The 25,303-nt window shown below is 38.9% G+C and overlaps 1 protein-coding gene across 6 annotated transcripts in view; it reads left to right on the top strand.

Annotated features, from left to right (window-relative positions):
* Positions 1-25,303, top strand: part of CDCA2 (cell division cycle associated 2) — a 51,065-nt gene that overhangs the window by 14,562 nt on the left and 11,200 nt on the right. For 5 of the 6 annotated variants that reach the window (XM_034661241.1, XM_034661239.1, XM_019794344.2 and 2 more), the window contains 8 exons: positions 1,296-1,480; positions 3,113-3,197; positions 8,272-8,480; positions 10,677-10,761; positions 11,219-11,469; positions 15,934-16,012; positions 17,253-17,341; positions 18,295-18,432. In XM_034661241.1, coding sequence (XP_034517132.1) covers positions 1,296-1,480; positions 3,113-3,197; positions 8,272-8,480; positions 10,677-10,761; positions 11,219-11,469; positions 15,934-16,012; positions 17,253-17,341; positions 18,295-18,432 — 1,121 coding nt within the window. The remainder of the gene's footprint in view (positions 1-1,295; positions 1,481-3,112; positions 3,198-8,271; positions 8,481-10,676; positions 10,762-11,218; positions 11,470-15,933; positions 16,013-17,252; positions 17,342-18,294; positions 18,433-25,303) is intronic. The other variant, XM_019794345.2, reaches the window with a different exon arrangement.

Below are 25,303 nucleotides of genomic sequence, written 5' to 3'. Positions count from 1 at the left end.
TTTAAAATTTGGGAAATTTCACACAAAAATGTGGAATTCTGGTTTGTCTTGGAAAAAACCTGATTTTTCATGCATTCCCGAGCCTACAGTTCCACATGGCCACAGTTGAGTTTTAAGTGTTAACATGTCAGAGCTGGTTGGCTTGTTTCATCTGTAGAATAAGGGCATGTGACAAATTTGAGCGTGTAAACCCTGATTTTTAGAGGTTTATTATTAAGCGTGGCAAGCATTTCTATGAATACCAAACACCCAACCCTGATGTTATAAACAGATATATCTAATCTGACATCTTAATAGCCTGTCATCTTCTTTACCATAACTTGTAGATTGTAATCCATTTGGTTACTTTTCCCTGTCACTTCTGATTTTCCAGTCACAAGGCATTTGAAACACCAGAATTAGACAAAATCTTGGCATTACCAAAATAGTCATAACCATTCCTCTGGTGCTTTAATGATTTTGCTTTGGGTTTCTTGAACCATCTTCAAGTACCTTTCAGCACCTCCTCACAAGCAGTGCACTGGTACTCAAGACAAGTCCAGTTCATCTACCTCTCCCATGCATGACCCACTCTGACGTGCTCGTTTGTATTTGTAGTTTATAACTTACCTATTTTTCACTTCTGACCTGCATTTTAAAATATTTTACTGACATGATTGCTCTAGTTCTGCAGATGATTAAATTCTCTTTTTGTAACTGGGAAGAACTGAGGCACATTTTGGCTGTGTGTTTCATAAAATCATACACAGTCAAAGCAGAACCAGTATTAGAACATAACCACATCCTTTAAAATGTTCAGGAAAGGGGCCCCTGGGTGACTCAGTCAGTTAAGCTTCTGCCTTTGACTCAGGTCATGATCCTGGGGTCCTGGGATTGAGTCCTGCATTGGGTTTCCTGCTGAGGGGGGAGCCTGCCTCTTCCTCTCCTTCTGCCCCTCCACCTGCTTATATGTGCTCTCTTTCTCCCAAATACGTAAATCTTTAAAAAAAAATGTTCAAAAGAAAACGTTTACTTGTAAATTTTAAAGAAATGAAAATGTATATTAGCATATCTTTGTATATTTTTAAAGTCAAGAAAAAAAAATTTTAATAATGTTTATTATCCTTTTAGTAGTGATGTTCTCTTAGCTTTCAGTTAGATTTCTTCTGAATAGGAAAATGTACTTTTAATTGATAAAGTATTTAGATTCAAGCATTACATTTTACTGAAATTATTATGTGCAAAACTTAAAAGTGATACAGTAAAAGAAAATATTTTTGCCTGTGTTATGTTTTTATTTTGTTTTGTATATATAGACAAAAAGGAAGGTCTTGGTGAATGTCAAGAGTCTGAGTTCCCTGCAAACTTATCATACAAACGTCGAAGGGTATCCTCTCAGAGCAACTTTGATGAAAATCTAACTGATGCAGTTAATCTCCAGATACTCAGTAGTGCCGTTTCTCATAGTGCTGTTGAAACTGCTCCTGCAGATTTTTCTGAGGTAATTCACTGACCAGAATCCTAGGAAAATGAAGCTTTGGTTTTCCGGCTAGACCATTTTAAGACTGTCAGAACCCTTTTTCAGTTATGGTATCTTGTATTTTTATATTGTAGCTGAGTTTTTAAATTATGCTGTGTGTGCATGTATCTCCTACTCGTTAAAATTTTTTTTATTGTTGGTTAGCTTATTGGTTAGACAGTTTTGATTAGCATGTTGCTTTTGGTTACGAAAAACTCTCAATGAAAACATTAAGCCCAGTGGTCTTTTGCTTGCGAGGTATTGTTCTCGATACTGATGGTATCACCGTGAGAAAATCATGGCCCTGCCCTTGAGCAGCTTTTAGTCCACTGGAGGAGGCAGACACAGGAGCATATTATTTACCCAACTGGCAAATGAGTTGAAGATTCTATATGGGCTGTGCAGCTCAGGTCTGGGGGTCTTGCACTTTGGCCTTTCTGCCCCTAACTGGTTTAATACTGGCTGGGAAGCAGGGTGCTATTTAGCAATTTCTCCTTTGCTCTGCTCCCTTCTTTCAAGTAGGTGTAGGGATTTTTGTTGTTTGTAACTACCTAAAGCCTGTTAAGGTTGTCAAATGATCATAAGCTATGTGAATTAAATACTAGTACTGAGGATCCTTGACCTTCACTCACATGTAAACAGGAAGCTGGTTCTCTCATTGCTGGCTTTCCTTGCTTTAGTTCTGGTGCGACACAACATCTTTAGTCAGAGGACACACCTGACACCATTAGATCTGAAACTTTATTTCTGTGACTTCTTCGTCACAAAGATTCAGTACATATCCTGTTGATCTTATTTGGACTGGCATAATAAATATTTGATAGTAAGATTCCTTGGGGTCCAATAGGTTTCATTTGTAGTTTAGAGTCACTTATAATCTCTGCTCGCTCTGCCTTTTTCTAGTTGATATAAAGTCATCATCTCGCAAAACCAATAGTTTCTCATCAGACCTTTGATTGTTTGGACATACACCATGATTTAGAAATGGTGTCCACATTAATAAGAATGTGTTTTCTATCCTAGTGATTAATAGTTTTCCTGTCCTAGTTATATTAATACCTTTTTAAATAATTACATAACATTTTTTGTTATTTTTTTTTAAGATTTATTTATTTTAGAGAGTGGGGGTGGGGGAGAGCATGAGTGGGAGGGGTAGAGTCAGAGGGAGAGAGAATCTCAAGCAGACGCCACACTGAGCATTGAGCCTGGGACAAGACTCCATCTCATGACCCTGAGATCATGACCTGAACTGAAACCACGAGTTGAATGCTTAACTGACTGCCACCCAGACACCCCCATTTTTCGTTATTTTTGAGAATTTCCTCTTTAAAATTAATCCGTATAGTTTTCTAGACTTCAAACAGTAAGCAACAAAAACGTGCCCTATAAACTTCCTAGGGAGCTGAAATTTGTTTAGTAGGATGTTTCGGCTGCAGTTAACAATGCGTACTCTGTTTTTAGTTCAATTCCTTATGCTTTCCTAACAGCTAGATGATGATTGATTGGTTCAACAGCAGATTTCTAGATAATATGTAATGCTTAAATCTTTACAAAGATCTCAGTACTCCTGTAAGTAATAAGATTTAATATTTCTTTAATTTTATCCCCCCCAAGAAATCTTTTGAATCTGGTTTAACACACTCTGGATATTTAGTTGGAGAGTCTGTTTCACTTTCCGAGCTCACGGAGGCTTCAAGTGGTAAGTATTTAATCTTTCCTTAGTACCTATGCCTGTTCACCTCTTGAAACGTGTTCAGTAGACATTTATGGTTGGTTTACCTAGGTGCTAAACTTTGGGAAAACTGAAGCAGTGCCCTACATTTTAGAAGCTCTCAGTCTAGTAGAAATGTTTCAGAATGCTTATTATATGAGAGATGACTTTTTTTTCTTAAACTGCCACTGATAAGAGTTAGTGAAATATTTCCAAGTTGACAGAATCTATTATTAAAAAAAAACAGGATGTCTGAACACGTAATGTATTTTGTAAGAGAAAACACTACATGTGTGTTGTGTTTCTTTTGGTTTTGGTTTTGTTTTGTTTTTTTGGTTTTTAAGTATGTGGAAAGGGACCAGCGTTCAAAATTTTCCCCAAATCAGTATGCTTGTATTGAGTTGAAGTCACCAGTAAGGTATTAGGTTTATCATCAACCTACCTGTGTCTTTATCTTTAAAGTAAAACTTAAAGACATATCATTAGGTCTTGCTTTTTTATCCATTCTGAGAGCCTCTGCCTTTCCATGGAGGTATTTGGTCCATTGACCTTTCAAGTCATTATTGATATGGTTACATTTATAAATCTACCATTTTTTCATGCATTTTTCTGTTCTGATTTTTGTTCCTCTTTTTCCCTTCTCCTGTCTTTTTGGGGTTTATTTGAAATGTTCTTTTTGGAAATCCACTTATCCATTACCTTTTATTTATTTTTTAATATTTGTTTAAAAATTTTTTTAAAGCTCTAATCCTCACTTGGGGTTCGAACTCATGACCCTGAGATCAAGAGTTGGGTGCTCTACTGACTGAGCCAGCCAGGTGCCCCTACCCATTACCTTTTAAACTATACCTCATTGCGTCTTTTTTGTTAAGGTTACCCAAGGGATTGCAAGATACATCCTTAACCTTTCACAGTCTACTTAGAGTTAATGTTGTACAACTTCATGTAAAAGACAGTGTGATATAATGATTTATAGAAAATATGTATTGGTTATCTAAATGATTATTTATTGAATGAATAAATATAAATAAGAAATATTCAGATGACCAAATATGCAGTTTTCAGATAGATCTGGTCTTCATCCACAGTTCCTGAAAATACTTCACAGCTATAAAGGTGACATGGGTGTCTTACTACTACTAATGAAGGTGCCTTTGGACCCCACCCAGTGGTGGGGGCTGGTTGCCAGGATTGTGATTGGAGGGTGGAACTTTAAGCCCCACCCCTGACTTCTGAGGAGGGGACAGGGTCTGGGGGTTGAATCAGCCAATGACATTATTGGTCATGCCCAAGGAATGAAGCCTCCATAAAAACTCAGAAACACAGGGTTCAGAGAGCATCCTGGTTGGTGAAGATATGGAAATGTGGGGAGAGTGTTACTTCTAGAGAGGTCATGAAAGCTCTGTGTCTTTTCCCCTGACCTCTCCTTTGTTCTCTTCCTCTGGCTGTTGATTCCTATCCTTTCTCATTTCCTTTAATAAACTGGTAAACAGTGTTGCCCTGAATTCTGTGAGCTGTTCTGGCAAATTAAAAGAACATTAAGGAGGAGGTCCTGAGAATCTCTTGATTGAAAGCCACTCAGTCAGAAGTTTAGGTAACAGTCTGGACTTGTGACTGGTATCTGAAGTCCAAGGAGGAAGTTGTTGGAACCTCCAGTCTATAGCACGTCAGTCAGAAGCACAGGTGACAGCCCAGGACTTGGGACTGGTGGTATCTTAAATGGGGGGTGGGGGATGCTCTTGTAGGTCTGAACCCTTGACCTGTGGAACCTGATACTGTCTCTGGGTGGTGTCAGACTTGGGTTGAATTCTTGGACACCTTGCTGGTGTCTGAGAATTGCTTGGTGGCATTGTGTGTGGGAGAATGCCCTCCCCCCATGTTGGAATTGGTCCTGGAACCCAAAAAGAGTTGGTGTTAGGGGAAATAGATCTAGACAGTTTGTAAAATAGTTTCTATTTCCTATCCGCCCACCCATGTCTTTTATGGTCCTTTACATTATAGATATGCTCTATATTACTTTTATATTCCTTTTAAATCCCATAATGTTTTTGGTTACACAGTGTATGTTTCATGCAATATTTTTCTTTTATATCAACATACGTACACATAAATAATTAGATATAATTCAAAATTGAACTGTGCCTCATGCATTTGTATTTGCTAAATCTGGCAGCCCTACCCATGAATGACTGCGATAAAGTTCCCTGGTGCCCCTTCGTCATCCCTGGCTGCTTCTGTTGCCAAGAGAACGAAAGATGTCTGAAGCAAATGGCCCGGGCCACTCTCCACCACACACTCATGCCGCTCTGAACAAGCATGCCCCCCCACTTTTCCTCCTGTTATAGTAGATCCTCTGTGCTCTGATCCAAGGCCAGCTCCTTCAGGATGGTCCCTTCCCTCTTTGAGGACCTTCTGTCTGAGGTGTCCCTTCTTTTCTGAGTTGTTCATTTCTCCCATTAACATACAATGTGCTGTATTATCTCCCATCTTAAACTGGCCCTTGTCCCAGGATTTCCTTCTAGTCAAAACCCCATTTCCTTGCTTTCCTCTATGGCAAAGCTCCATTTAAGAGCAGATTGTGCTCTGTCTCCTCACCTCCCATTCTTGCTTGCTCCAGCTCCAAACGGGCCTTGGTCACCTCTTCATTGCTGTCCTATTAGTCACTATCAGCAGACCCTCTCCTCAGGGTTCCAGCATGGCAGGCAGAGCTGCCAGTGCCCTCCTGGGAGAAACCATTTCTTCACTGGGCATTGGGAACACCATTCTTTCTTGTTTTCCCCTGTTTTCCTGACCATTCCTTATTTGTCTGTTTTCTTTATGCCTTCTTTTCCATCCTTTAACCTTTAAACATTTGATTGCCCTGGGTTTAGTGCTCAGAATTTTTCTCTCTGCACTCACTCCCTAGGTGATCATGGGCATTCCCACATTAAATGACATCTGCACACTGTTGACTTCAAAATTTAAATACCTGTCCTTGGCCTCTTCCCTGATCTCTTAAGTGCCCAATGGCCTTTTCTGGTCTTCACAGAAATGTCTAATAAACATCTCAGACTTAACATACGCAAAAAGGTCTTGACTATTTTCCTTCCCCAGTCTGCTCATCTCTGTTTTTTTTCTTTTTCATCTCAATAAATGATCCTACCATTCACCCAGTTGCTTACATCAAAAACCTTGGAGTAACCTTGGCCACCTCCCTTTTAAAAGTTAAACTTCCAGGGGCACCTGACTGTCTCAGTCTGTTAAGTATCCGGCTCTTGATTTCAGCTCGGGTCGTGATCTCAGGGTCGTGAGATCGAGCCCGTGTTGAGCTCCACACTCAGTGGGAAGTCTTCTTGAGATTTTCTTTCTCCCTCTCCCCCTCTCCCCACCTCTCTCGCATTCTCTCTCTCTCTCAAATAAATAAATCTTAAAAAAAAAAAAAAAAAAAAGGTTAAACTTCAGTCCCATTAACAAATGCTGTTGGCTTTATCTTGATGTTGTATCAAATGTCTAAGCACTTCCTACCCCCTCACTGTTACCACTCTGGTCCAGGCTCCCACCTTGTCTTGCCTAGATTGTTTTGTGTCTCCTCTTATGTGATTGCCCTGCGTCCATCCTTGCCGACCCCCTTTTCAGAGTGTTCTACATGGTGTCCAGGGTGCTCCTTTTAAAATGCTAGTTACCACTGGCTCATTCCCCTTCTCCAAATCTTTGATTGACCTCCCAGCCTTACTTAGAATAGTACCCAGTCCCCACCTGTCCTAGTCCTTACCCTTCTCTTGGAGCTTCTTAGCTCTCTTCTCCTTGCTCATGCTTTTTCAGCCACACTGGCCTTGTTCTACCTCTGTGTGCCCGGTTCATTTCCATCTCAGATCTCTGCACGTGGCTTCATGAATGTAAGGTTCTTCTCTAGATATATGCATGGCTCACTTCCTCATTTCATTCAGATGCCTGCTTGATCCCTGAACACCTCAAAACAGCAACTCCACCCTCCCACCTAATCCTGCCATATCCTGTTAATTTTGACATTATTTCCTTTAAAGGCATATATTATTACTTGTTACCTATACATTTCTTTAACTTTTTATTTGCAGGTGACTGTAGAGTCACATGCAGTTGTACAAAATCATATCTAAAGGGACCCAGTGTCGTCCCCCCGCCCCAAGTTCCCCAGGGGGTACCATCTTGGGTAGCGGTAATAACAGTGTCACAAGCAGGAAGTTGACACTGATACAATCCACTGACTTTTTTTCAGATTCCACCAGTTTCACGTACACTCATTTGTGTGTGTATTTAGTTCCATGTAATTTTATCACGTGGAGACTCATGTGATCACACTGCAGACAAGATAGAGAACAGTTCCAGTACAGGGGTCCCTCATGCTGTGCTCCCCTTTAGTAGCCATAGCTCCCTCTCTCTGCCTACCCCTCCCAGGTGTTTTATATTGTCTGTCCCTGTAATATGGGAGATGTGTGTGTGTTATTCATTATCGTCTCTCTAACACCTAGAAAAGAATGCCTGTCACATCATAAGTGCCCAATATAGCTTTGTTAAATGTCGATCATAAAGAAGTGCTTTCTTGTGAGAAAAAAATATGTGGGAGAAAGCCTTGTTTGTTTGAGGGCACACACAGCATATAAAATTTTTGATTTAATCATCTTTCTTCTCACATCCCACCTTTCTCTCCCGCTTCCCTTGTGCGCTGAAATGCCTCTGACTCCAGCAGTGAAATGGGTCCTCCTTCGTTGTTCAACTCCGGTTAGTTTTCTGGTGCGAGGCACTGGGGTCATGACTGGAGGCAGACCAGGAGTAGCTGTTTCGTGGGTACTGCCTTAGATCCGTGGGAGCCCAAACTCCTTGCTTACCTTTACCCTCAGTAGTTAGATTTGAATCGAAAGTAATGGCCAGCGCCACTTCTCTTTATAAATCCAAATGAAGTTCAGATGTCGTTCCCTAGGCAGGATATATTAGGGTCACGTTTCTTATAGCGTGTTATTCTCTTTACAAATACATAATATTTTTGGTGTAGAACCGCCAGATTCATGTGTCTTCTACCTCCCTTGTTTGCATGTTTGCTTTGAAGGAGTCAAGTTTGCTGAGTGTGTAGAGGGCAAAAGATCGAGGGGTGCTGTTTCACTTGACAACTTTGCAGAAGTGAGCACAGACAACGCTCCCGAAGTCAGGTCGCCAGTCACTCCGTGGTGTAAGAGGGGCGTTCTGTCCCCTGAGACCTCTGTACTTCGTTCTGTGCTAAAGAAACCCTCTGTTAAGCTGTTTCCTGAAGGCCTGCAGGTAAGTATAGAGCTACTTTTCCTAAAGCAAACTGAATAAATATTCATTTTGGCTCAAAGAAATTCTTAATGAATTGTTGTATGTGTCATACTGGTTTCAAAGGAGATATCTTGCCCTACATGTTGTCCCCTCCTTTCTTACTTAGAGCACTGTGCAGGCTTCCTTTCTTTCTAAACTCAGCATGAAATATAACTTGTAGAATTTAATATACGTAGACTGTATTTTATAAGAGTTTCATAGTTATTAATGTATGTTAAATTATTTCCACCTAAAAAATTTGGTCTTAGAGATAGCTTTTTAATAGGCATTTATGTTTCTCTGAACTCAGCTCATATGAGCTAAGAGTAGGTTGCTGGGAATTAGCTGGCTCTTCTTGAGGTTTTTTTTTAGTTTTGTTTTTTTGTTTTTTGAAAGTGTGCATGCACACGAGTTGTGGCAGGGAGGGGTAGAGGGAGACAAGGAGAGAGAATCTTAAGCAGGCTCCATGCTCAGCACAGAGCCTGACGTGGGGCTCAATCTCACGACCCTGAGATCATAACCTGAGTTGGATGCTTAACGGACTGAGCCACCCAGGCGCCCCTTATTGAGTACTTTCTACGGACAGTTCTGGCATATATCATGTACATGCAGCGCCAGTACTCCAAGGAGAATATTAGCCCCATTTTAAGTAAACTTAGGCTTGAGGTTATTAAATGAACCCAGATAAATCTGATACTGAAATCCATGGCAGGCTGTAAATGCTCTGAGAGGTTGAGAGCATGGGCTCTGAAATCCCAAGTGCCTGGTTTCAGATCCTAACTCTGAAGTTTAAGAGCTGGGCAAATTATATAACCTTTTTGTACTCTGGTTTCCTTATCTCTGAAAGGACAACATTAATAACTACCTTATAGGGTGATTTGAGCATTAACTGGGATAACAATATGAAATTAGCACCAGTGCCTGGCAAATGACAAGTAATTTTTTTTTTCAGTCCACAGGCATTTAAATATATAATCATGCCTGCACATCTGTTTCTAAAGCTAAAATGAACTAGACCACCTTCTATCTGCATGAATAGTTATGGTCAATGGTTATTTTAAATGTTTAACAGTTCTCCTGGTTAAAGAGCTGATGTGGGTCTCTATGCAGCATTGCTTGTTCATATCTTGTATTTGTTTTATCTTCTCAGACTTAGCATCTTCATGATCCATATAACCCTTACTGATTAACAGCATTACAGAGCAAACATCAAGTCCTACCACTAAAATTATACATAGACTTTTATAATTGGTGATCTTTTTCCTAAGCTCTCCAGAGTTTGTAGGTGTATACAGTTTGAGTTGTTTGTTAATTTTCGTGGTGGTTTTAATTAAAGATAGCCTAAAAGTTCACAAGAATTTTGTTTCCTACGTGCACTGACTTTGCAAATATTGATATGGGCATTTTCCTGGTCAGGAAGATGAAATGGACTTAAGAGAGAGTTGCTCGAGGAGGTTTGTTTGGGGCAGGACAGTTGCTTAGAGAAGGTGCTGCTCCTGGAACGGGGGCACTGAGAACACGGAATGGTCCGGGGTTCAGGAAGCAGGCGATGATTTGGAGGTGACTCATGGAGCCCTCGGCCTGGGCTTCCTCCTGGGTCACTCCAGTGGCCCTGCATTGAGTGTGGCCCTGTCTGATGCTCCAGGACTTGCGCTGACTGCCCCCGTCCCCAGCTTGCCAACTCTCTAAGCTTTTGGGGAAGTAGAGAGGGACAGATAGTACCTTCTTTCCTGGTTCCTAACTCAAGAATATAGTAATGTGGACAGGAGGTTTACACACCTATAAAAGGTGTGATTCCCATAATTAAAGACAAAACACAATTCTTATACCTATAGATAGCCTGCCTCATTTGACACCATCTGTGGTATGTGATAACTCTAGCCGCTCACATTTTCCTTGTCTTCATTTGCCAGATGAAAAATGATGGAATGAATTTAGCCTATGGATCTCTGTTCTTTAATCTTGGCCTAAAACACTATTTACTAAAGTAATGTTTAGGGCATCCCGTTTTTCCTGTGGCTCATATCATTAAGCCAGAACAATTATGAAAGTAAATGTAATCTGTAACACTATATAATATCTATCCTTGGCAGACAGGGCTTCAGAGTGGCCCTCCTTAATGACCATGCATATGCATTTATATATGTAAGATTATTCATTGATGTTTATTTTGTTTAGGAACACTGTGACAATCTCTGTGATGATGGGACTCATCCAAGCTTAATCTCAAATCTTGCAAACTGTTGCAAAGAACAAAAAGCAGGTAAGAAATTCACATTTGTTTTGAAACCTGATGATATGATTTTCTTCTGAAATATCTGATCTAGTATGTGGTATTTCCAATGATCTGCTAAATGCTTTGATGCTTCTCACATTACATGGGAATGAAGAATAGTTGGTTGGAATCTCTTTGGAGAGCCTCACAACTGGTCTGTCCATTTCATCTGCCCATTTGTGCTTAATGGTAATACTTGTAAAGGAAATTGATGTTCCAATTTTGTAAACTTCTAAGATATTCATGCAAAATGTACTTTAAAATCTATTATCATGTTTTAGAACTACTGCTTACCTTTTCCACTTTGAATTTCTTTTTTCTACAAACTGTATATTCTATTACACAAATAAGAGCTGAATCTAATCATGTGAAAAGATTCTAGGATATGCATTTTTAGATAAGAAATATAGCCTAATTTTTTTATCTACCCATTTATTACCTATAGAAGGTCAAGAAAATTGCAAAGTGCCAGCTTTTCTAAATATCAGGAAGAGGAAGAGAGTTACTTTTGGAGAGGATCTAAGCCCTGAGGTGTTTGATGAGTCTTTGCCAGCAAATACTCCGTTGCGTAAAGGAGGAACACCTGTCCGCAGAAAGGATTTAAGTAGTATCAGTCCCCTGCTACTTGAGCAATCACCAGTTCCTGTGCAGTTGCAGTTATCACAACCAAATTTTGATGACAAGGGGGAGAATCTTGTAAGTGTGAAAAATGTGGAACAAACTTGCTTCTATTTTCATCAGACCTCACCTGTTTTGTGTGAACAATAATTATGCTTCGAAATCATGAAATGGACTAAATGATATATCATGGTATAAATTCATGCTTTTTTCTAGGTAGTTTTTTTCCCCCCACCCTGTGCTCATCACGACAGGTGCACGGGGTATTAGCCATGTTCTCATAATTGCATGACTCCTTGTACATAGCATATTTCATGGACCCTAAATACTGTTGACTGTAAGATGTACCATCGTTTTATGTACCATCAAGAAAAGAGGCTGGAACTTAAGCTATCACACACCATGAATTGCAGGATATACTCAGATTTCAGAGGTGTGAAGATGTGAGAGAGCAGCAACCTTAGAACTGATACACTGTACATATAAACTCTTTTCCTCTAAGATGAATTTCTGTAGGTAGAATTATTAGATGAAAAAATAGGAATTTTTTTTACCTTTTTGATAAATATTGCTGAGTATCCAGAAAGTATACCAATTTGGACTTAAAGGCAGCATAAATGGTTTTCATTTACCACATGTGATAAACCCTGCATTTTAACCGTACTTTTTTTAATAGCTTGATAGAAAAAGATGACTTGAAAACCTAGTTTACTAATAAGGTTTGAACATTTTTCATAGGTTTATAAGCCATTTTAATTTCTTCTCTAGAGAATTATCTGTTAATCTTTACCCATTTTTGTATTGGGCCCATCAGTCATTCTCACCCTTGCCTATTACACTTTGAAATAAAAATATTCCACTTTCAACCAAGGTGGAGTAACAGATACCTAATTTATGTTTTCACAAGAAACAACTAAGAAAAAACAAAACAGAAAATATACAAAACAGTGGTTCTCAGATATTGAACATCAGGAAGCACAGGATAGTAATCCCCAAGAGGGGGGTAACAAATGAGGCAAGCTGTGTAGGAACTTACTGCCTGGGCTGGACTTCCAGGCCATAGCACAGGAAGGGTTTACCTTGGTGGAGCCTGGCAGTCTCCATGAGTTGAGAAAATGGAGCTGGGGTCTGGGAAAGCAAAGGAGGCTAGAGCTCATGGCAAAGGACAGAAGAGAGAGCTGCAAAGAGAGCTCTGGAGATCTGCAGAGGGTCTCACTTGAGCCTGTAGCTGAGTACCGGTCATTGTGTGCTTGTGACTAAACTGCCTGATGCCAGGGAAAGGACTACCCAAATGGAGCAGAGGGAGCAATCCCTAGATCTTAAAGAGGGTCAAGAAGTGTTCCCACCAACCTGAGTGATAAAAAAATCATGTAATTCAGAGGGCATCAGATGCTCGGGAGAATATTGCCTCACTAGTAGAACAGAATTAGACTAAAAGCGTGGCAGAGCTTAAAAGCAAGCTTTGAAAGGACACAACTTTCCTCTAAGTGACTTTACTGCATTGTATAACCTAGCTCAAGAACAGCAAAACCATCCAGTGTCAAATAACATTAAATTCGAAATGTCTGACATTTCAATGAAAAAGTAATAGATGTGTAAGAAAAGATGCCCGCTAATTAGGACAAAAATCAGTCAGTAAAAGTAGACCCAGAAATTACACATATGGTAGAATTTATAGACAAGGGCATTGAAAAAGATACTTTAATTATCTTTCATATGTTCAAGGAAGTGGAGAAAAGATTGAACTTGTTAAGAACATGAAAGATACAGAAAAGATCCAATTTGAACTCTGTACATTATAGCTGCTGAAAATTATAATCTTTGGGAAGAAAGATATGTTTAATGAGATTAATAGCGTATTAGAAACTGCAAAAGAAAAGATTAGCAAACTTTAAGATGTAGCAATAGAAATTATTCTCCATGAAAGAGTAAAAACGACTGAACAAAAATGAGCAGTTGGTGATCCTGGGACAACTTTATTTGGCATAATATGCATGTAATTAGAGTCCCCAAAGGAGAGACAGATCAGAACAGAAAAAATATTTGAAGCATAATGGCTGAAAATTTTCCAATTTGATAAAATTATAAACTCACAAATCCTGAAGTTCCAATTCCCAGCACAAGAAACATGAAATAGTATGCCAAAGACTCATCATTACTTAGAATCCATGATACATGGCCTGCGAGGACCTAGAGGCAAAGACTGGTGACATAAAGAACAACAGACATGAGAGGCAGCAGAACTCTCATTAGAAACTGCAAGAAAAAGGACAACGCAACAGCATTTGCTTGGAGCAAAAAACCAAAACAGTAACAACAAAATTTGTCAACCTAGAATTCTTTATCTAGTGAAACCATCTTTCAAAACAAAGGTGAAGGACAGGCTTTTTCAGACATCTGGAAGCTGAGAGGAATCATTGCCATAGGGGGTTAGCATTAGAAGAAATGTTAGAGGAAGTCCTTTAGTCAAAAAAAAAAAAAAAAAAGCCTCCAGATGGAAATCTAACAGGAATGAAGAGCTGCTAACCCATGCTGGGCAAATGTAATAGACTTTTTTATTATTATTAAACTCTGTAAAAGATTCTCTAAAGCAAGGATAACAATAGTGTATTTGGTTTTTAACATGTCAGTAAGATATACAACAAAAGTAACATGGCATAGAGGCTGGGAGGGGTTTTAGGCTGTACACAAAGTGGTATGAGTTAAACATGTATGCTGTAAACCCTAAACACTAAAAAACAACAAAAATGTGTGGGATGCACTAAAGCAGGCTTAGAGGGAAATAACTGAGGCCTGTATTTCAGCATAAGAAACATCTCAAATTAATGATCCCAACTTCCACTTTAAGAGACTAAAAGCAAATTAAAGCCAAAGTAAACAGAAGGAATTAATAAAGATAAATGCAGAAATCAATGAAGTAAAAAACAAAAATAGAGAAAAATCATTGAAATAAAAAGATTATACTTTAGAAAAATAATGTGAGTAAACTTCCAATCAGACTATTCTGAGAGAAAAAGAGGAAATACTTAAATTACCAATGTAAGGATGGGGCGCCTGGGTGGCTCAGTCGTTAAGCGTCTGCCTTTGGCCCAGGGCGTGATCCCAGAGTCCTAGGATCGAGTCCCACATCAGGCTCCTCCGCTGGGAGCCTGCTTCTTCCTCTCCCACTCTCCCTGCTTGTGTTCCCTCTCTCACTGGCTGCCTCTCTATCAAATAAAGAAATAAAAAATCTTAAAAAAAAAAATTACCAATATAAGGAATGATATGTGACTTGACCACATGTTCTAACAGGTTTTAGAAGGATAATACAGATAAAAAGATAATAAGGGGCTATTATAAAAAAAAAACTTAATGCCAATAAATCCAACAACATAAAGTAGACACATTCCTTGAAAAACACAACCAAATCTCACACTAGAAGATATAATTTACCTCATTAGCCCTATATCAACTGAAGAAATTTAAGTTGTAGTTAAAACCACAAGGAAAACTGCATGTCCAGATGATTTTGCTAATGAATTCTACTAAACACTTAAGGAAGACTTAATTTTATGTATACTCTTTCAAACAAATTGAGGTGAGAGTAATTCCCAGTTCATCAATGTCATCATTAACCTGATAACCATAATCAGACATTATAAGAAAACTTACCACTTCGTGAGCATAATACATAAAAAGGTACTACATCATGACCAAATGAGATTTAACCCAGAGATGCCAAGTTGGTTTAATATCTGAAAAACATTCTATAATTCACCATATTAACAAATCAAGAAAAACCATAGGGTCATTTCTTTTTTTTTTTTAAAGATTTTATTTATTTATTCGACAGAGATAGAGACAGCCAGTGAGAGAGGGAGCACAAGCAGGGGGAGTGGGAGAGGAAGAAGCAGGCTCATAGCGGAGGAGCCTGATGTGGGGCTCGATCCCATAACGCCGGGATCACGCCCTGAGTCAAAGGCAGACGCTTAACCGCAGTGCCACCCAGGCGCCCATAGGGTCATTTCTGATAAGAACTCTGAGCAAACTGGTGATTAAAGAAAATTTCTTCAAACTGACAGGTTTTATTTATGAAAACCCAACAGTTACTGTCATACTGATAATTGTGTGGGGAAGAAAAGATTCGACATCTGCATTTATATTGCCATTTTCCCTGAAGTTTCCCTGAATAATATTGAAATGTTAGATTGTGTTTATTAATGGAATGTCCCATTTACTTTAGAATTAGGACATGTGATTATAAGTAAACCGAAGAGTAACTTATTAGTAGATCTTTATGGCTACTTCCATTTAATATTTTATTTGTTGGACTGTAGTTAGTAAACATAGTTTCATTAAAAATTGGTAAAGATTATAAAATATTTTTATATTTAGTATTGTTTTGCTTTGACTTTTTTTCTTAATCTTTTATTGATTTCCCATCTCTATGCTTACTACAGTTCCACTTAGAAAAAGAAATCCTTACTTATTTTCATTTGGGTATATTACATGTCCACTGAATTTAAGGATGTCTAATTTCTACTCTTGTTTTTCTTTGTTTAGGAAAATATAGAACCTCTTCAGGTGTCATTTGCAGTTCTGAGTCCTCTAAGTAAGTCTTCAGTCTCTGAGACTCTTTCAGGTAGTAACTTTTATTTATCTTAAAATCAGATAAGTGTCATTTTAACTAACTCTTAATTTCCTTTTAAAATTTTATTATAACAATGTATGCTTGGTCTAAAAAAATATATGTAGTATAGAAAAGCTTATAAGAAATCTCTTGGGGAACCTGGGTGGCTCAGTTGGTTAAGCGTCTGACTCTTGATTTCAGCTTAGGTCATGATCTAAGGGTTGTGAGATCAAGCCCTGTGCATGGCCCCACACTCAGCAGGGAGCTGGAGTCTGCTTGAGATTCTCTCCCTCTCTTTCTGCTCTTCCACATGCTTGTGTGCTCTCTCTCTAAAATAAATGTCATTAAAAAAAAAAAGGAATCTCTTGCCCATCCAGGTCTCACACCTTGTAATCACCCACAATTAACTTCCATAGATGGTATCCCCATTTTTCAAGTCCCTGCAGACAGTGGAGTTGCCCTCTCAACAGTAATCTCCTCGTGACAGTTGGCACAACTGAACAATGTGGATCACAAGGGTCATTTTTCAGGGTCTGGAATTGTTCACCAACATTAAGTTGGCCTGTTGGGCAGTTGCACATTTTGAGTCCCTGGCTTCTTTATGATCATATCAATGCAAGCCAGGACTTGGATGACAAATGTCATGGGGACCATTATTCATGTCTCTCCCCTGACAGAAATCCCTTAGTGGCTTCTTGTTGGCTGGAAGACACAAACCAGATTCACTGGTATAGAATCCAAGACCTGGAGTGTGAAGTTAGAGCTAAACCTTGAAGTGTAGTCTGTCACGTTCCAAAGCCCATGCTCTTTTGCACACTGTACTGCCTTTCATTTACACCATTAAAAGTGATCAAATGAAAAATTTACCTGAATTTTGTAAGTTATAAAAATTATTTTTATGATCATTCTAATGCCCTTTATTGCAATTTCATTGTACAAAATGTAGCTTGGTATAAATGGACATGAGTGAAAATATGGTATTTATTGTAATGTGATTTCATCTGTTATCTTAGCGTTATATGGTATGCATTCTCCATGGAAAGTGGTGAAAGTTTCTGAGTATTCAGTAAACTTAAAGTTATAAAACATGTTTTTGAATCTCATAATTTATTCTTGGTAATTATTTATGTTTAGATACTATATTATGCTAAAAGCAAAGGTGCATATCCAAAACATTATCCAGTATATCTGAAAAATGATGGCTCTTAAAACTTTCTGTTAGCTACCTTAAGTTTGCTTGTGTCTTCTTCAGGCACTGATGACTTTAGCTCTTCAAAAAACCATGAGAAAATAGTTTCCCATAAAGTTGGTAGAATAACACGGGCCTCTAACAGAAGAAGTGTAAGTGTTTGTATTTGGCATAATGTATTTGTTTTTAAATCTTGCTATAGATTTTTTCTTGTTTTTATGATCCCATGATTATGGGTAAAATCTTGATTTGATTAAAGTCATTGAGAGCTAATACCTTACCTACATAGCATGTATATAACCCATGGTAATGCTCTTTTTCTGATTTGATTTTAATTCTGTTAGTTGGAAGAAAAATACAATAAAACAAGGTGCTTTCAGAGTTTGTGTTAATGTAGAAGGTAATCTGTTTGGAACATTTATTTAGTATATATGTGGTTTTATGAATTTTATTGAGGTACACAATGGAAAAGAGTAGCATGTAATTAACAGAGCCAGAAACTGGCATAATTATAACTTTTACAAAAATATTTCATTTTCCATTTTTTTTTCCATTTTTTTTAAACACTGGGTTTTAACTATGTTCAGTAGGAGCATATCTCCCATTGAATGTGTGTCTTTTCCTATGTCATTAAATTAGATAAAATTGGATCTTTGTCTAAATTCATAAATATATAATATACCATTATGGGGCTTTTAGCTGATATTGTTGGGTGATAAACCCAGAATTCACATTTAGGTAATCTAAGTGCATGTTTCTCCCCCCGATAACTCAACAGCAGTTAGCTGCTAAATTGTAGATGCTTAGTAAATATTTGATAAAGAAATAAATCAACTAATTTTAAACTTTTTTTTCTTCCTTAAAATAATGGACAGAGTGCATATGCTTCTGGGTCTATATTTAATAAGATCAGAAATTGGTAATTACTCTTCTCCTCCATTCGAGTTTAAGATGGTTAAAATACTTCTAATGGAACTTGTGAATTAAAAGGAACTGGGATAGAAAATGTAGAAGCAGTGTGGGAAGGAAAATAAATGTGAGAAACATACATCAAAATGAATTTGCTTGTGTTTTATGGTGTCCCTCCTTTAAATTTTCTTTATAGCAATTGATCACTTTCGCAGAAGAGAATGTTTGCAACTTACTTAATACAGAAGCCCAGCCATGTAAAGAAAAGAAAATTAATAGGAGGAAATCTCAGGAAAGGAAGCGCACAGGAAGAGTGCTTCCTAAAAAGAATCAGGTAAGTGTGTATTTAAAGATATAATAAGAGTAGAAGTGGTACCTTTCTTTGTTGTATGATCAGGAAAGCATGGAAACAAAAATTTTCCAGTTAGCGTTACACCTAGATCATAGAATAGAAAGGGCCAGAGGCAATTATATACTGAGCTATAATTATCCGAGGACCGTTTTTGTATCTTCTTCATTGTATTACTTACATTCAGCATAGTAAAACGTCAGCACTCAACTGTTAAATTGATTCTTACCTTTGAATCTAATCGAACCCCACCCTATGAGAGGACTCCTCTAATTTCTTAGGCAAAGGTGAGGTGCCATCTACCACTTGTTTGACTTCAGCCAGTGGCTGGATCTCTTCCCATATTTAAGGAAAAATTTAGAAACTGGTTCTTCATCTTCTTCGACGCTTCAAGGCCTGTGCTGGCTCAGGTGACTTCACGATCTCTTTTTTTTATTTTTTAAACTTTTTTTTTTTTTTTTTTTTAAGATTTTTTATTTCTTTACTCGACAGAGACAGAGACAGCCAGCGAGAGAGGGAACACAAGCAGGGGGAGTGGGAGAGGAAGAAGCAGGCTCATCGCGGGAGCCTGATGTGGGGCTCGATCCCATAACGCCAGGATCACGCCCTGAGCTGAAGGCAGACGCTTTAACCGCTATGCCACCCAGGCGCCCCTGACTTCACGATCTCTTTACGGGTAGCTGATCTAGCACCTTAACTCAGTCACCGGACCCCTGACACTGCACTGACCCAGACCTTCCTCTGCCATTCCCCACAGCTTGTCGCTACCCAAGACCTTCCCGCTTTTAACAGTACACACTTCTGTGTCCCATTCTCTGACCCCAGCTGCCTCTCCAGCCAGTGTTCTCACTCCCTCACTTACCTCTTCCAGTACTAACGATCTTCCAGCTCCTCTGCGTACCCTCCAGCATTCAGATAATCCCGTCGTTTCCTGCGTTTCCTCGTTCACCCAAAACTGCATGAGCTGTGTCACCAACTCTTGTCAGTAATGTCCATCCTCCATCCCTGTCATTCCACTTCACCTCTTGATTAATCCACCACTGTCCCGTCTCCCATCTAACATTGCTCCTGGAGAGAATCACACAGGTGTTCCTATGGTGGAAACATAGCTTCAGATACTATCTGAAGTCTGGTCTCACTTTCTACCTCTTCACTTGAATTATTTTTCCAATTATTTTTCCAACTCCAACTAATGTTGAGTAACTTAGTTACTAAAATCTACTGCAGCCTTTGAGGTCTAGCCTCAGCAGCTTTTGACTTGCCACCACAGCAGCATTTGACATAACTGAGAACACACCTTTACAGTCTCTGTTAAAGGTTTATTTTTTTTCTACCCACCCTTAATTTGTATTACCCAGAGTTCTACTCTTTGCCTTTCTAAATTGTGTTTATTCTGGGTGATGTTATAGGCAGCATGGTTGATGCGTCCCAAATCTTTCTGATCTATAAACATTAATGGCCCAGTAGACTTCTCTTCTTAAACCGTCCTACAAGCACCTCAGATATCAACTTTTCCAAAACTAAACTCATCAATTTTAGCCGAACACCCCCTCCCCCCAAAACAGTCAGTAAACTTCCGTCATGTTCCATGAAACAAAAACTGGCTTAAACATGGCCCGAACATCTGCAAGTCAGCAAAGCCAGAAGAAACCAGACATTTTCCTGGTTCAGTCCCTCTTTCAGATCACACGCTTTTGAAAGATCCCCTTGCTGAAAAAAATACACGAGTTCATTTTTATTCACTTTATTATTGCATCAGAAATTGGTTTTCTTCAGACTCTTTAAAAAACACCGCTACAAAGAATATACACATACTTTTTGACATAAAATCAATAGCCAGAAAGTTCAAGGAGGATTGAACATTAAGGTTTGTTTCAACCCCTCCCAGGACCCCATGGAATTAAAATAATTGATATAATAAGCAGACTGGACTCAGAATAGCAATGAGAAGAGGTAGGAAGGGAGGAGGGATATTAAGCAACAGACGACAGCCTTCAGTGAATCTCTGCTAGACAAAGTGGATGAGGGCACATTAACAGATGAAAGAGGTAGATTTACAGCCCAGAGTGCTCAGAGGGAGTCAGAGAGGCATTGGGAGCCAGCCTGCACATTACGATCCCAGGAGACACTGGGCCCAGTATTGGCAGGTCCAGTGGAAGGTGAGAGTGGGAAGTGGTAATGGGAAACAGAATAACTGAAGTTTTGTACATGAGTCCATTTGTACCAGTTGGCACCCCACCCCCTCTCCTGCCATGTTCTTCCATCTCAGAGCAGATGTTGTCATATAGGTAAAAGCCCTTATTCTGGCATTTGGAAAGTCCCATAGTCTGACAGCCTGCTCTCGCCCCAAAGCAAAACCTACAGCTGAGACTCCCCGTTCTGCCCTGCCCCACCCTGCCAGTAGTATTTCCCTGCAGAAAAGAGACTGAGCTGGAAAGCAGAGGAAACTCTCAGACCAATTTATCCAATCTTTTCTTATGTAAAAATCAGACAACTGAGTAGAAACCAGAGTTGAAAGATCAATATTTAAAAGTTGAAAAGCTGACCCCAGAAAGAGAAATTATCCTGGGGATGGAAGGAAACTTTATTAAAAAAAACCAAAACTGACATACTTTGATTTAAGAAAATATTATCTGCATAAAACTGAGAAAGAGGATGCTATAAAAAAGGAGCAGAGGGAGAAATATTCATAAATATGTAAAATTTAGTAGTTGGACTAGAGAATAAAGGGAAGTCTTCCAGAAGATAGAACCAAAGAGAAACAGGCTAGTAATAAGAGACATGAAAGCTGATTGTAGGAGACTACGTAGGGGTCTCAGAGAGAACAAGAAGATGGAATGAGAGAAATTGTCAAAAGAAGGGCATTTCCAACAGTGGAAGAAAAGAGTCTTCAGGTTATAAGGGCCTATGGAATGCCTAGTACAATTAAAAAAAAAAAAAAAAAAGGCCAGGACTTCAGCCTGTCAGTATGAAATTGAACAATTAGGATAACAAGAAAAGTGGACTTTTCCTCCCAGGAAACAAGAATCTGAGTAGTATCAAGTTTACCAGCAGTCCGAATGCTGAAACGTAATTGAACAGGACCTTTAAAGTTTTGAACGAAACTTGATTTCAGCCCAATACTCTGTACCTAGTCAAATTCAATTAAGTGTAAAAGGAAAAATAAAGACATTTAGACACTCAAGGACTCTGAAAGTTTTTCTTTGGATATTACTGGAAGAGATACTCTAGCGAACTGAGGAAGTAAGTTTAAGGATTCAGAACACAGTGGATCTAATAATACGGGAGAGCAGTGGAAGATCTCTGAACATGGTTGTTCACCCAGCCTAGAAGAGCAACCAGTTGCAATTTGAGCAAGAGGAGAGGGTGCTCAGGATATGGTCTCTGGAGAGAAAAACGAAGACTTATGACTGAGAAAGAGGAAGGTGTGTCATATAAGAAAAAAAAGAAAGATAGTTATACACCTATACCATTTCAAATAACAGTCCGTGTATATAAGTTTTGAGTAAATATGAAGCAAACATTTATGTGATTTCAAGCAATAAAGGAATGTAAGGAAAAGTATGTTTTCTAGTGCTAGGAGTCATCTACAGGGTGCGCCACAGGAAAGAAATGAGCTTTGTCCTTGGCGGAGCAATGAAAAATGTTTACACAGTCATAATGTAAATGCTATTTATTTTCAACTAAGGGCAAAGCTTTAAGAACTTGACTGTTGCGCAAGACGGTCTAAATGTAGCTACTGGTAGAAAGTGAAAAATGGGTAGGAAAGATGTCAGTGAGGGTGTTAGCATTCAGTATAAGGGCTTAACAGTGCACATTCTGCAGCCAGACAACCTGGGTTCTAAATTCTGGCTTGACCACTTCCTACCGATGGAATGGAAGGCAAGATTCTTGATTTCTCTATTGATTCTAAAATAAAAGTAATAATGGTACTTAATTTATAAGCTTGTTGTGTGCATTAAATGAGTTAATACTTATAAAATGCTTAGAAAAATGTCTTGCCATAGCAAGCACTATGGCTGTCATTATGATTATCTTACAGATTAGGGGTTCAAGATACATTTTGAAAGTTGATGAAAAGAAATAAATTTACCTTTTGACCCAGCAATCTCATTTCTAGGAACCTGTCTCAGATCCAGTGACAAAAATGCAAAAAGACGTATGAACAAAGTAATTTTTTGCAGTATCCTTTGTAATACAAAAAAACTGAAACACTAAATGTCCGTCAGTATGAGACTGGTTGAATAAACTATGGTGTGTTGACAAAGTATTTTGCAGCTATAGAAAATAGTGAAAATTTCCAATGATGGAATGATGCCAGGATGTGTTTACTGTTAAGTGAAAAAAAGACGAGATGAACAATAACATATATAGTAGGCTTCTTGGTACTGAATTGTGACCCCACCCCTCACCCTACCCTCAAAATACTTTTGCATTGAAACCTTACGTTGAGCACCTCAGAATGTGACTATATTTAGAGATGGGCCGTTGATGGGGTGATTGAGTTAACATGAGGCCGTTGGGATTGTCTCTAATCCAGTCTGACTTGCGCCCTTATAAGAGGAAATTTGGACATAAAAGGAGATCCTAAGTGCGTATACACTCAGGGAGAAGACCATGAAAAAGGCAGCAGGAAGGCGGCCATCTGCACACCAAAGAGGGAGGCCTCAGAGGAGATCAGCCCTGCCAGCACCTTGGTCTTGGACTTCCAGCCCCCAAAACTGTGAGAAAATAGATTAAGACTGTGTAAGCCACCTAGTCTGTGGTGTTTTTACAGCAGCCAATGTGACACATGAATATACTATGTTTTATCAAGAAAATAGGAAACAAACTGTGTGTGTGTGTGTGAATGTGTGTATATACTCATAAAATCTTTTCATGAAAGTAGGAGAATAAGCCAAAGACAAAAACTGATTACCTCTAGGGACAGGGGTCAGAGGAGGGAATAGGAAGGACTCAAAGCTGCACTTTATTGAGCATGTTTTGTACTTTCGACGTTGAACTGTGTCAGGGTTATATATGACTGTGAAACAAGTCAAAGTTATGAAAAAGAGAACAGTCCTTAAAAATTGGAAATAAAATGAAGCAAATTAATCTGGGTACCAGGTTGGTGACTTGACCTCACAAATAATTCTTTCAAACCTAGAATTTAAAAAAGTCTTTGTGGAAAGCATCCTAAGGACAAGAGTGCCTGCAGAGAGAGTGAGCTTAAACAGTATGAAGACTCCTGTTGAGAAAGCACAATATAGAATAAAGAAAATAAAGGTTTTTATGGGGTTTTTTAAACTGTCATTAGGAATCCAGACTTTACCCTTAGACAAAAAATAAAAATTCAAATTCAGAACCTTGTTAGGCCAAATTTGAATTGGAAACATCAGCATGGACTCGTTTTTTCCTTTAAAGAGATTTCCTACCTCCGTCAAGGCTTAGAAGCAGTGAGCTCCCCTGGAACTTAGATTGCCATTTCTGAATACCGTTTTCAACTAAAAGGGATCAAGGTTCCGGAGCGAAATGGCTGCTTTTGGGTTTATGAACAGCATATGTAGGAAACAAGCCTGGGTCGGTACCAGTGTGCAGTGAAGGAAGCTTAAGAAACCACTGGGGCCATGGGGAAAGACCTCAAACCATCTCAAAGGGGCTCCTTTGTCCGAAAGGTGGGACAGTGTGACTCTCAGAAATAACAATTGCAGGGGCGCCTGGGTGGCACAGCGGTTAAGCGTCTGCCTTCGGCTCAGGGCGTGATCCCGTGTTATGGGTTCGAGCCCCATGTCAGGCTCCTCTGCTGTGAGCCTGCTTCTTCCTCTCCTACTCCCCCTGCTTGTGTTCCCTCTCTCGCTGGCTGTCTCTATCCTGTCAAATAAATAAATAAAATCTTTAAAAAAAAAAAAAAAAAAAAAAGAAATAACAATTGCAGGGCACCTGGGCGGCTGGGCGGGTAAGCATCTGCCTTTGGCTCAGGTCATGATCTCAGGGTCCTGGGATCAAGACCCGCATTGGGCTCCCTGCTTACTGGGGAGTCTGCTTCTCCCTCTTGCTCTGCCCCTCCCTGTGTCTGTGCTCTCACTCTCTCAAATAAATAAATCTTTTTTTAAAAAATAACAATTGCAGTGGATTGAAACACAGACTTCAAATATGAAAAAACACTTCATAATAGTTAAAAAAAATCTTAAAGGTGACCGACTATTAGAAGCTAGCTAGGACACCAACTCGTTTTTGTGAAAACTAGAATATACAGGAGTTCTATTTCAGGGAAGCAAATAGTTGATGAGGGGAAGTTATTTATAGGAGAATTTCTACTAATAAGTAAAAAAGACACATTCATGAAAGTTGTTGATCATGAGATAGAAGGCTGATGGGAGAGCCAGAATGGATGAACACCTGAGCCCATTGGTCAATCTCATTGTCACAGGGGAGAGAACATGGTCCTTCCAATGCAATGAGGAAGTCTACAGGCATCCATGAAATGCTCTTTTCAAAAAAAACGCAAAGTGAATCTAATCAACCCTAGATCTAATGACCAGTTTTAGGAAGTGTAGAGGAGAGGCAAAAATAAAGACTCCTTGATTTCAGTCAACCAAATCCAGAGTTTGGCTAATTCTCCGAAACAAGTGCCTCAGGTTAGTCATCAAATAAATGGCGAGGGAAGAAAGATAGATTAAAAGATCTATCAACCAAATGAAATGTGTGAAGACCTTCTTGGAATCCTGATTTGAACAGTTGTAAAAAGACATTTATGGGCCAATTGGAGAAATTTGATCTCTGGGGAAATAATAGGGAAAATTTGCTGTCTTTGTTCTTTGTGTCTAAGCTTTTTATTTTGAGATCATTTTAGATACTTAGGCTGTTGTAACAAGAA

The sequence above is a fragment of the Ailuropoda melanoleuca genome, chromosome 5 (genome assembly GCF_002007445.2).
Source record: "Ailuropoda melanoleuca isolate Jingjing chromosome 5, ASM200744v2, whole genome shotgun sequence".
NCBI lineage: Eukaryota > Metazoa > Chordata > Mammalia > Carnivora > Ursidae > Ailuropoda > Ailuropoda melanoleuca.
The sequence above is the reverse complement of the archived record's forward strand: the minus strand, read 5'-3'. Positions and strand labels throughout refer to the sequence as shown.